Here is a 13,439-nt window from a genome sequence, read left to right as displayed (position 1 = left end):
AGCCCACAAAATGTGACAGAAACTGACCAACACAGAAGGTGGAAATATAAACCAAACTCTTCATTTCTTTCTGAGGCTAGTGATAAATCCTCAGCAGGTACTGTAATCTTTCATACCAGCCAAAAATTGCTGAAAACAAATTTCACATTTTTCTCTGGACTTACGTCATATACTTCTGCATTGCTTTTGGGCAAGAACAAGAGCTATAGATTCTAACATAAAGTGCATGAAGAGTAACAATGAATAAATAATTCCAAATCCATTCTATTCTTAAATAACATAGGGTTTCTATTTCAGTAAGCACTGCTGAACTAGGACCTGTATCCTTACAGAACTTAAGCAAGTGCTTTCAAGGAGACATTCCTCTACCATTCACACCATACTTTGCTCTGTGGTGGTAATAGAGTACAGAGGTTTCTTCTTCCATGTTATTTCTGTATCTTGTTGGAACTACAATTTCCTTGTTATTTTGGAATTTGGTGGCTTGGGAGAGGCAGATGCTCTTCTCTGCTGCTCTGTGTGCTGCAGTGTTTCCATTTCTGCTGTCATCTGGTCAGGTCCAGGTTTCTTCTGTCAGTTGCACAAAACGGGGTCAGTGGTTTCACAGAAAGGTGTTGTCATATGCAATTAGTTCTGTATTCTTCTGAAATTTAGAGAGATAATTGCCTTTCCAAGGTTTCAGTGGAACAGACAGACCCATCTCTCATACCCATTATGCTTTCAGTGTAAACATGCACCTGTTGCAGAGCATGATGTAGATTGAAAGTAAACAAGCTCTGTGCTGTGACTTGGGATGAGAAGCCCAGTGGGAGTGCTTCTGGCACCGTGGTTTTAGTATAATGACTTTTACAGCACTTGTTGGTGACAGCTGACATGGGAGCCTCTGTGACCCAATTTTGGTAATACCTGGATCCCTCCAGAGCAGTCTCAAACCTGTTCTAGCTTGTGCTGGTGGGGTGACTTGGCACACCGAGCTACAGAGCAAAAACCTTGCCGAAAACTCTGCTGTCCTCAAATATGCCTCTGCACTGAGAGGAATTGTATGCTTCTGGGATCCAGCCAAAAATCAGGGATAAGAGCATCAAATCAGTGCAATGGTTTTTACCACATCCTTTGATAGAGAAGGGCAACACAGAGAGTTAATACAGTTATTTTTGTTGGCCACACCTCAGAAACAGATAGGTTAAATGAAATAAATGAATACTAATTTTTAAGCACTTTCCATTCTCTGAGGCTTGGCTTTGAATTTCAGAAGAATGCTCATCTCTTCCCTGCCATTTTCCCTGTTGTGGGATGTTCCTACTGCTAAGTGAATAGCCTAATTCATCTTGACCCCAGCAGAAATTTTAGTTGTGGTATTAAGCAGACATACTCCTGCTCTCAAAAAGTTGAATTAACTTTGCTTGGTTTGCATATCTAAGAGGAAAGCAGCCATTTCATTTCTCAGAAGGACATAAATTATGTTTCTCTTGGATTCTTGTCTGCTTAGGAGGGTTGCTTGTAATGTGTATTTTTCAAATAGGTTTGAAATAGTAAGGCTTAGAAGGACTTTGAGCTGTACGAGCTTGTGTCCTTCACAACTGTAATAATAATAAATATCTGATCCTGAAATCTCTGTTCATACAAGTAGTTCTTGTTTATTTGAGCAAACCTACTGATTTTAAGAGTTTATTTGAGAAAGCATAGCTCCTGTGAGTGAACTCTGCCAGCTGCAAAACTGAAGGCTGAATGCCATAGCACAGCTGATGTGAGATATTTTAGAGTCTGGCCAAAGACCAGAGATGGTGACAAATGACATTCAGAAAACAAAGGAGTTCTCTGAGAGTCCTGTAACTTGTTTTCCCCAATCCTAAACTATTTCAGCAAAGAAAATATTTTACCTCAATCTCCAGTTAATGGCTCTAAGACAGCTCTGAACTCTCCAGCATGGCTGTAGGTCTCTGTACCAGATTTCCTGCTCAAAACTTCCCTGGATGTTTCTCTTCCCTCCAGCCTGCTACATTTTTCTGTTTTTACCTGAAGGCATCTGTTCATACTCATTTGGGAGGCTGGCTTATGTCTATGATCTGACCACAAAGCCTGGCTTATAACCTTGAACAACAGTCCTGGCCTCAGATCAAAATTTATATATCTACATCATTTTCTACATGCTAATGCCAGGATATTTGAAGACAAAAGTAGCTCAGTATTTAGTGACAATGTATTATCAAGTTTTTCAGATCTGTAGACAAATTTAGTCCTCCAGTGCTTTCTCTTTAAGAAATTTTAGTGGTTTTAGAATTTCATCAAAGCTGGAATAAACACTAAGGCCACATGCATCAGCCAGGTCTCAGGTATCAGCATTATAAGATTCAAGAACTCTTTGGCAGGATTGAATGAGGGTGAGAAAATGGTAATTTATTTGACATCAGCTGAAACACGTGGATCTAAAAAGGACACTTGTACTAAAAAAAATGCTACCTTGTAGTGAATTCCTATTTTATTACACTCCTAGACCTTCCCTGATATCAACACACCAGAGAATCACCTTGAGGGAGGAGTCTTTATGGACCTGAATGCCTAAAAGGAGATAGGATTTTGGGGTGTGACTTCATGATGTCCTTGCAATAAAGGGAGTGAACTGCACAGTGAAGAAGGGAATCACATCAATCTGGCATCAGTCTCTGCATTTCTCACATAGAAATCCACCGCTTTCACCTCTATGCCTGTTTTTCAGGGAGCTAATGCAGAAGTGTGAGGATTTAGTGTTTGGATTCAGATTGCAACAGAGCAGGTTGTTTTAATACCCGCAGAATAATGTGCCTTGTGTTTATCTGTCCCTTTACTGAGGCCCCAAAACTTGTAAGCCTGTTACAGACACCACTGTGCAGGTTTACCCTCAACAGTGATAGGTAGTGAGTCATGCTTACTTGTGATGCTGGTGAAGTACTTGGGATGGCCCCTGCTGAGGCTGGCACCATCATCCAGGACATCTCATGGTTTCTTGGCATAAAAAAAGAAGTACTTGTGCAAAAACAGAGGAACATAGGAAAAACGATTTTGCTCAGGCAGACTTGATTGGTGAAGCAAGTATTCAAGAAGTTTCTCCTTTGTCTGTTAGGAGATTGATTTATTTATTTAGTAGCATTCAGTAACAGGACAGAATTGCAAAAGTGCCTGTATAAATCTGTATGAAGTGATTCATATTTAGACCTTTCACACCAGTGCCCTGACTTCTGTGTTGCTCAGCATCGCCCACCTTGGGCAACCACTGATCACTGTTAGAGACTGTTCTGTCACTAGTGGAAAATCAGCAGCTCTTAAATCGCTGACATTGACTCTGTTGTTATTATTTACTACTTAGAAAATAAGTAATAAACTCTACCCTCTGTGCTGAGCTGCTGTGCAAGCTGACCAGCTCCTCCCCAAGGCCCAAAGAGCGCAGATTGATATGAACATGCAATTTAGCAGGTCACAGAAACATGAGGTCAGCTTCACACCCTGAGTCGATACAGTTTTATTTGCTGACTGACAGGGGTCTGACAACCCGCTCTGAGATCAGCTGGAATCACTCCCTCTTTCGTTTATGTGGAAATAAAGCATAAAAAAATACGCCTTATATCCCTGTTGTGTCTAGTTATAATGATGGACAATGTCTCCAGCTGACCAAGGTGTCCTCATTAATGGCTGTTCTATATTTAGCCTTTGCAGAGCCCATGTGCCCCCAGTTTAATCAAAGACCTGGTAGCCATGGTAACGACACCGAACGTCTGGGTGTGTACGATTTGCCAAACACTGTATAAAGTGCAAGATGAAAAGAACACACAACAGCTTTGAGTGGATTAATGTATTGTTCTTTTTTACTACAGATTTTGAAGTGTTTATAAGAGCTTCCCAGCCATTTATGCCAGATCGTATTTGTAGAAAAAGAGCCCTATTAACACAGGTGACAATTACTAATCTCTTTTTTTTTTCTTGTTGTTGTCTTTTTCTTAATTTCATTTTGCAGGTGTATCAGCATTCATATACAGCGCATTATGTCCTCAGCAAAATACCTCACGGGTAAGCAACTTTTCAATGTCTTCATTTTAAAACTCAGCCATTAAGAATCTTGCAAAGCAAGGTGTATTGTGACAAATGGTTTCCTGTGACAGCCCTTTGCAATGGTCTGGCTTTCAGCTGCAGCATCCACTGAGCTGTGTGTTGTGCACAAGATGACAAAGTCTGGAAGCAGAAGTGGTCAGCTTCCCCAGAGAGTCAGACTACATGAATTTCATATTCCCAATTTCAAGTTCTGTCTAGGATATAGATGAGGTGGCATCTGGCTGAGAGCCATGGTTGGCCACTCACCAGACCATGGGAGAAGAGAAAGCTCCAGGGAGACCTTTTGCAGCCTTTCAGTATCTGAAGGGGGCCTGCAAGTGAGATGGAGAAGGACTATCTACAAAGACATTGAGTGATAAGACAAGGCTTCAAACTGAAAAAGAGTAGATTAGATATTAGGAATAAATTATTCCTGTGAGGATGGTGAGGCACTGGGATGGTGTTGCTCAGAGAAGCTGTGGATGCCCCATCCCTGGAAGCATTCAAGGCCAGGTTAGATGGGGCTTTGAGCAACCTGGTCTCAATGGAAGGTGTCCCTGTCCATGGCAGGGGGATTGGAATTAGATGGTCTTTAAGGTCCTTCCAACACAAGCCATTCTATCATTCTATGATTCTTTCATTCTTTAGTGTTGATTTGCTGCAGTTTTTTAAATCCCCCTTTCTACACTTTGTCTTCATGGGGCTGCAGGCTACCTGTGGCTCCAACTGCATTACCCACCACTCATCTCACCTGTCTTGTTTCTTTAGAGTTTAGCCCTTCGTTTCTATCTTCTTCTACCTTAAAAGATACCTACAAAAGATAATTTTATGGTCTTTTTTAACATAAAATTTAAGCAGTGGCCCAACTGGTCAGGAGTGGGATACCACCATACCAGTAAGTCCCTTGTATGCATATGATGGTATGTGGTGTTTCAGAGTGACGTTTCCACAGCACCAGTGGAAATGCATTAGTTCCACAGCAAAATTCCTCAGTTCCTTGCCATTAAATACCAGGAAGGTATTTAATACATAAAAACCAGGAAGTTGGTGCCAGGTTGTGTGTTTTAAGTATCTTAATGGCAATAACTGTGCAGAAATGGTAAAAAGGGACAATATAGTTGTGCTCTGCCATTTCTGTAGAGCATTGTACATGGCTGTGGTTCCAAAAGATATCATTTTAATACTTGCTGAGGTTCTTCACTAAGTTGCTCTTGTTATACATTATGGCTAAACAGACTGTAGATGTTTTGGATCTTTGCAATAGATGGCAAAACATGAAAACTTTAAAAAGGTCTACCTGGTGATCGTGGGATTACCAGATAAGTCAGGATGGAAACACTCTTCCAAAGTCCAACCTTCTGCTCAGAGCAGGTTACTAAGAGCTTTATCCAGCTGGATTTTGAAAACTAGCAGAGATGGGGACTGTACAGCCTCACTGGGCAATTTGTCCTGCTGCCTGACTTTCTCACGGAGAGAAAGTTTCTCCTTGTATCCAGTGTGAACCTCCCCTTTCAGTTTTTACCCACTCTCTCTCACCCATACCACTGTATCAAATGGATTACTCTGTCTCTGACTTAGGAAAACACTGGATCAGCAACCTTCTCCCTGGGCAGTCCTCAAGGGAACTAGATTTTTTTACACAGGTATGATGTCTTAAGAGCAGAAGTCCTAGAAGTCAGACATTGCAACACCTACGTTTTTAATTCCCCTGTCCTCTTTCGAATCCAGTTTCTTTGGTACAGTAACCAGTGGGTTTAACGATGGAGAAGTAGAGATACAATGACAGGATATAAATACATATCTCAGCATTTTTTTCCTCATAAAAATACTGGCTACACTCAGGTGTTCCTCAAGGATTTGTCTCAGAACATTTGTATACACACACACACAAAACCAACAGGAAAAGAACCAACCAACTAACTAACCAACCCACAAAAACTCTGCAATCCAACAAGAAAAAAAAGCACCTGAAAAAAATCAACAACAAAGGTAAAATAACTTCCTTTGGATTCTACTCAGTGACGGAGAAATAATACTTTGTACAAAACCTGTGTACCAGAGACATACATGATTTAAAATCCGGGAGCCCTGGAGCTTGTGCAGCCTGCTTCCCTCCAGCTTGCAGCCTGTAATTGACTCACCACAAAAAATCATGAGCTTGAGGTTAAATTGTTTCCATATATGGCTGGAACATGGGAATTAGGAGATTTATCACCATTAACCATGTTAAAGCTCTAGTGTTCATGTGGCATGCTCTAGACTTCAGTCTCTTCCCTTCCTTGGCTCAGTTTCGTCTGTGGTTTTCGCTTTTCTGTTTGGGGGTTTTGGTTTTGATTTTGGTTTTTTTGGTTTGTTTTATTTTTGGTTTGGGTTGGGTTTTGTTTGTTTTGATTTGATTTGATTATTTGTTGCTTGGTCGGTTGGTTTGCAATTTTCCCATGAATTTATTTGATTTATTTACTTTTTGAAAACTCCATCTTTCTGGCAGTGTATCTGAGAAGCAGCTTGTGGGCTGAAAGGGTGTTCAGCAACAGGATGAAGATGCAGTATGAGCACATAAGCTCTGTATCTTCAGCAAACCTGCTAAGAGCAAAAAGATTTGACTGACAGCACAGTTCTATTCCAGACAAAACAAAGGTGGAAAAAACCCAGAAGTATCATGCATAGTATGTATTAGAAATGCTAAAAAAATAACAGTGCAGTGGTCCAGCAGTCTTCTACTACTACGTGATCTTTGTTTGTCCCTGACAACCAGATTCTTTCTCCTCCCACCTTCAACTTTATTGCGCACTCAGCTGTGGTTCCCCTTGCTCTTCTTGTTTGGTTGGGCAGTGGGGCAGGAGTTGGAGGGTTGGGTGAGGCAGGGGAGAAGTATCTGGCACAAGGGGAAGATTTGGAAAGTGAGAGGATACCAGAAGGCAGACTGATGTGTCAGGCATTGGTGTCCCCACAACATGATGGGTCAGGAGACCATGAGCAGGAGAAGGGTTGGAGGGATCACTGCACCTCTTGTTGGTGCGGTTGTGATTTACAAGGTTTAGGCTTTAGGGACGTACACAGGCTTTGTTAAACCATCTTGTACAGTAACAGTTGCATTGATCTTTCAAGTGCATGTGAGTGGTGGAAAGGGTGGCACTTTACCATGTTCCTGGAACGTGAGTATCGTTCCTGCAGAGTTCTGCGTATATTTTAGGGTGGTGCGTGAAAGAGAGGACAGATGTCACAGGTGAACATGATGTAACAGGTGGTGAAATACATCAACTGAAAGTAGAGCCTCTGATGGATGAAGGGGTAAAAATCTCTTCATTGCCTATTTCATACTTAAGACAGGAATAATGCTCTGATGGATGTGTGTGGAGGAAGGTTGTTGAGGGCAGGACCAAGCACACTGACACAGCACAAGTTTGACATTCAGTTCAGTTTGACATCCCAGGTTCTTTGGTGACGATGAAATTTGCAATGCACAAGCAGCATCCCTGCCCTCCACTTGACAATAATAGGAGTGGGAAAATTCTGCACTGAGCAACAACCCCTTTGCCATTTTTGCAAACTTTTTCATGCATTAATCCTCTTCTGCAAGTAGGCACCACCGTTATACCATGTCAGAGTGTGCTCCTGGCCCCTTTGCATACATCCAGCTCAGCAGTGACTCAATAAACTCACTCCCCTCCCCAGTATCCCTCCTGCTCGTCAGACACTCATTCCTGAAAACAGCCTGTGACAGTGTGACTTTTCCCTTGCTATCTCTACCCTGTTCCTCACCCTCAGTATGATCTGCCTCATCAGACAATTTAGGATTTGTACCCACTAATGCCCTTGCTACACCCCTGCTGAGGCTAACTAATAAGGAAGCCAATTAACCTAATCTGTGGCATCACTTTTTAAATAACATGACATTAATCTGCCAGCATAAATTGTTTTTTAAAGGGAAATTTCTAATTATTTTTGCCATGTTCTGCAGGCTCTCCAGGTTCAGGCTGTGTCTGAAGTCAAAAGGGGCTCATACCAATATTTTCCAGATTTCACTTTGAGCTCTCAGTAAGTTTGACAAGCCAATTTGGGCATGTCCTTAGCACATATGTTCCCAAATGGCATTTTATACAGGACTGCAACATTTTTCCATAAAAGCTGTTGTCGAAATAAACTCCCCACATAAGAGCAGCAGCACAATTTGGCTCTCTATAAGGCAGCTAATAGATGCCAATAAGCCAGGGGTGGAAGAAAGAGAATCGCACAGATTTAATATGTCCCTTGTTGTTATTTCAGCTTTCTCACAGTCTCTTGGTAAACTCGAGGGTAGAACCCCCTGCTGGTTTGACACATTTACCTTCTGCTTTCAGTGGCCCGTGGTTAATAGTTTCCACAGGGGGAGCCGGCTGAGATCCGCAGTTCCCGTTTTCCTGGGCGGAGGTGTGTAGGGGGTTGTGTTCAGTTCAGCTTTCCTTCATGTCACCCATTTTTCTCCCGCTGCCCATCCAAAAATGCGATGCTGGCGCCGGGTGCCATCTAGTGGAACCAGCCTCACGTTCCCTGCGATGAACATCCCCATCCTGTCCCATCTGCTCCCCTCTGAACGATGCTGCTTTTCAGATATGTCTGCCGATAACTGCTTGCAGCTGTCTCCATTATAAATATTTTTGCAAAGCTCTTCTCATAACCCCACAGTTTCACTCGCTGAATTGTAATTGCCAGCCAGCTGTAATTTATAGGTACTGCGATAGCATCTGCAGGTCCAGATGTGGAACAGGGAGCTCTTCTGCAAAGCACTGGGAAAAAGTGGAACACCAATACCATATAGAGTTATTTCCTAATATTACTTTTCCTAACTTTGGAAAATTAAAAATTTAGCAGTACAGTGCAGGCAACAGACTACTTATGAAATCCGGGCATGGAAAATTGTTATATTCTCTTCTGGTTTTTAATTATGTTACTCCTACCGAGTCCAGTAGGGATTATTTTAGTCATTTATATCCTTCACTGAAAGCTTCCCCATAAGGGAAAAAGCTTAGTTTGCTCAGGGTTTCTATGGTCAGGCCTGGCCTGACCAGAGTGTTCCCCTAACCTTATTGCAGGATTTCCCTCACCACTCTTAAGGTCATTTTACACCAGTGTGTGCTGCCAGACCACTGGTTTGATCTGACACTGCAGGTCCTAATCAAGAGCTTATTTTGGATTGATATCCAAGGGGATACCTGTATATTTAATTGTTTTGCTCTGGCCAGTAGAAATGTTACACTTTTTGACATTTGTCTTCCTATCCCCTGAAATAAGCCTAGCATAAAAAAATGTGCTTTCCAGGATCAGTGAGAAAATCAGCAGTCATTCCCACTCCTCATTGGTTTTCTGTGTGAGAAGGAGGGAATTGTACACAGTCACTCCTGAGCAGAATCTGTATTTCTTACCAGATTTGTATGTTGTACTCAGAGTAAGTAGAGTGCAGGAGCACTCGTGGAGATGAGTTCAGCTCTTCCTGCCTACACTGCAGAGGGTCTGGAAAATCCTGCACGTGTCCCCCATGCTGAGCTCCAGTAACTTCAAGAGAAGTCCCATGAGTGGAGTGAGTGCAAAATAAGTGCTGGAGATCCACAGAAGTGATAACAGGGGGAAGAACTGAGCCGGTGCTTCACTGTGGGTAGATTTTCAAAGTGATGTCTATAGATCTCTCTGCAGAGCTCTTACTGTTCTTCCTGTATTCCTTCTTTTATGCGAGCCACTGGCAGGAAAGAAATGGATTTTAAAGTTAATTAGAGAAAACTTAATCGGTTTTGTATGTATCCTACTGTATAATATTTCAAAAGTCAACAAGGTTTCCCTTGTATGTGCTCCCATTTCCATGTTCACGGTAAAAAGAAATTGTGTTTCCTTATTTAAAATCATGGATAAAAGAATATCAGGGAACTGACTCTACTTCAGACACCTACCCATTTGACCAAGACTGTTCTATTTTATTTTGGTCTGGCCTGTTATGTCCCTTCTCTGTAGCATTAAAAAACCCTGTGCCTCAATGTCCTGATCTACAAATTTCTCAAGAAGAGAAATTATACTTACCCAATGGAGGCAATATGTGATAATTATTGTATAGAGTGCTGCACAGTTTCACTCCTGAATATTTATAAACTTGCACTAGTGCCCACATTTTATTTTAATAGAAAAAAGTACAGTATTTAATAGAATCTGTTTTCAGCTAATTCAGTTTTACTTAGAGGAGAGCTGAATATTTTCCCCCAATAATGATCTGTAGAGGCTGAAATAAAACCTTTAAAAAAGGTATGTAAAACCATATAAAAATGTGAAATTTGTTAAATAAGTAGAAAAATGTATTCTGCAGTTCCTGAAGGATCTGCTATTGCTACTCCTTGTCTTTCCTTCCTCTTTGACAATTATCATTCTATAGTTTTTATCACATATTGAGATAGTTCATATAATTAATTAAGGTACTTCTGCACAGTGTGGTAGCTTTTATGCCAGACTACAAACAAGAACATCCTCATGATGTCATATGCTTTTTCAGTTGCATTTTGACAACAGAAAACTGGCCCTTGGAATAATTAAATTCTGTAGCTTGATCGTGGAGCCTGACCTTGCATCCTCTGAAGCAGATAGGAGTTTTTCATCTGAATTTACTGGCATTTGGCTCAAGCCCTGATGGAGCTGTTTGGCTTCTTGCTTTTTATAATCTTCTGAATTAAACACTCTGTAAATCACTGAAATGGTGGTTAAATCACATACCAGCTTATTGCTTATGAATACATTTTGTACCTCTTTAAAAAGAAAGAGCCAGCATTTCATTAAGCAAAGCCACTATTTGAGCATCACTCACTTCCAAACAGTGGCAGGTTGAAAGCAGCTCAGCCTGGGAAGGCACTTCAGGCAGGACTCTTGGCTGTGCTGGTGGGAGGAAATCCACTTCAGCAGCTCAACACCATATCATTTCCCCAGGGGATTTGCCACTTGCTCACCCGTGTTGGTCACTGCATAGCATTTTTTTAATGTGAAATGTTCCTTTCTTGTGTAGGCAAAGCAGTTCTTACCACATGCTTCTTTCTTCCATAATCAGTTGTGATGTGGGTGGACACCTTAGAAACCATGTATAACAATAATAATAACGAATGGTCCCCCGAGGGAGGATTTGATATTAAGAATTAGAGTAATGACTTAAAAAAAAAAAAAAAAGTATAAAATCTAGGGTAATTAATAGTTAGACGCAGATGTTAGCACTTTAGCAGAGAAAAGCCCAGCAGCCAACCCCCTTACATTACAGAAAAGGTCAACAGCTTATGGCTCATCAGGAAAAAAAAAAAAAAAGGAAAAAAGAAAGGTTTAAAGCAAACTCTCCCAGAGTCTTTTTCTGAGACAGCACTCCCTGAAATGGAGGCAAGGCTCCTATTAAATTCTATTCTTGAATAAAGTGTGCTTTGTTGGTGAGAAACCCATCTGCATTTGGAAATGTTTACATGTCTTAAAGTGCATGAATCTCTTCTTGTCCTGAGGCTGAGGTGAGCCTCCAAACCATAGACCCTGCTGGAGGGTGTAAGCACATCCCAACACTGCCCACCACCAAAACTGGCTTCTTGGCATGGGTTTTTCTCCTTATTCATACTCAGCGAGGTTGAATTAGTACAGAGCCTTGACAGAAAGGGGAAATAAAGGTGGATGAAAGAGAATGTATAAAATCATGGTGCATAGCACCAAATAGGCAGCTAACCACAGCTTGTACAGTTGCTGCTTCCATGCATCACCTTCGCAGGAACAAAATTGTTCTGTAGGTGGATTTTCATAATGGGAATTGGCATTTTTTTGTTTGCATTTTTGCCCTAGTGCTCAAAGTTCCGGAGGGGTTTCCACTAGAATAGGAACAAGAAATATACATTTCTCCAGGGGACTGTTTTTGCTCCTCTGTTGTCGGGCTGTGGAGACACCCTGCAGCCTCAGCCTTGATTATTTGTTGCTGTGGTTGGGTGATAAACCCTTTCAGCCTACTTAAACTCTCTGTACATTGCTGTTTGATTACATAGCAAAAAGAGTGTTCACTGCATGTTACAAAACACAGACTTGTTTCTTTTGTGGGCACCTGAAAAAAAACATATGGGGAAGAAGGGTATGGGGAAATTTTGGAAAGCAAGAAATGCCCTTTGGGTGGAGTATGAATGCTACAGCCAGGGCTTTCCTTGGTACAGTAACCACTGAGCAAGTCTCTTTATTGCAAAGGTGATAAAATACCTGTATGATCGCCCAGACTGTGTCACACCAGTCCTGATGCCTCTTCACCTCTTACCCTAACATTTACTGAATATTCCACTTAAAATTTGAGGAGATAGATAAGACAGGAATAGGAAAGGTTGCTTTTCCATGCCTCACCTGAGAGTGAGATAAGAGGAATGAAATGGCCTTCCATATGAAGAGCTGTGAAGGCAAATGTTACACCCCCTTTCAAAGGCAAGCATTTCCTCTTGCTTGCCAGCTTGAGGTTTATTCGTAGCTGTTATGGGGCAAAAATGCAGGGCCAGAGTGGTATGTTTGTCATTTGAATAAGGAGAGTATTTTTGCATCCACTTTTAAACTGTACCTGAAATGAGGCCAGTTGTGTTGTTGTTTAAAAGTGATCATATCGCTGTTGACATGAAATGAAAATAATGGCACTACTAAGTGTATGCCTTGTTAATTTTAACTGATGGTGACACAATCTGTGTGGGGAGAGGCTGTTTAGAAGGGTGTTTCAATACTCCTGAGTACCTATTCACAAACCTCCAAGATCTCCTTACCCTGTTGACAAGAGGAGAAATAAGATTCACTCAAAGACTCTTAGTTTCCAAAAAGAAACAGAGAATATTGAGTCATTCTGGTTTGTTTTGAAACCAAATAACACAGACTGTTTAAATTAGTTTAGAGCACAAGCCCAGGAATCAATCTCTTGCCCCAATTAGAAGTGTGACCTACCAGCCGGTGAAGCCTTGTTCTAACGAGGCACTTCTGCTGTCTCTGGGAGTAGGAGATCATTTCTGTGTCTCATTTTATGTACTAATAATCCCATATTGCTCTCTGCAGGCATCACATCATGGTGCTATGTTTTTATTAGTGTTTGAAAGTCAGACAAGGTCAGCTGGATGGAAAATGCTCAGGTTTCATCACAAACATCCTTTGCTGTCGACAGGCGGAGTCACTTGAAGAACCACGTGCATTCATCCCAGGCTCGTGACTGTGAAAATCTTCTAAGTTCATTCTTAAACATCTCAGTGCTTACCAAGTGGTTTCTCTTCAACCTGTGTTTTTTTTCCCATATTTTGGATAGCGGACCTTTATCTGGCTGCAATTCTGACTAACCTTCCTGAGAGCATTCAAGTATTGAGATTTTCATATTTCTGTGCCTCTGTTGTAGA

At 41.4% G+C, this 13,439-nt stretch overlaps 1 protein-coding gene across 4 annotated transcripts in view; it reads left to right on the top strand.

Annotated features, from left to right (window-relative positions):
• DPP6 (dipeptidyl peptidase like 6) overlaps positions 1 to 13,439 on the top strand; it is a 544,128-nt gene that overhangs the window by 423,168 nt on the left and 107,521 nt on the right. For all 4 annotated transcript variants that reach the window (XM_050314872.1, XM_050314882.1, XM_050314854.1 and 1 more), the window contains exon 6: positions 3,989 to 4,041. In XM_050314872.1, the coding sequence (XP_050170829.1) occupies positions 3,989 to 4,041 (53 nt within the window). The remainder of the gene's footprint in view (positions 1 to 3,988; positions 4,042 to 13,439) is intronic.

This window comes from Myiozetetes cayanensis, unplaced genomic scaffold, assembly GCF_022539395.1.
Source record: "Myiozetetes cayanensis isolate MyiCay16 unplaced genomic scaffold, myiCay2020 scf1, whole genome shotgun sequence".
NCBI classification, from domain to species: domain Eukaryota; kingdom Metazoa; phylum Chordata; class Aves; order Passeriformes; family Tyrannidae; genus Myiozetetes; species Myiozetetes cayanensis.
This window is presented reverse-complemented; position numbering and strand designations above follow the sequence as displayed.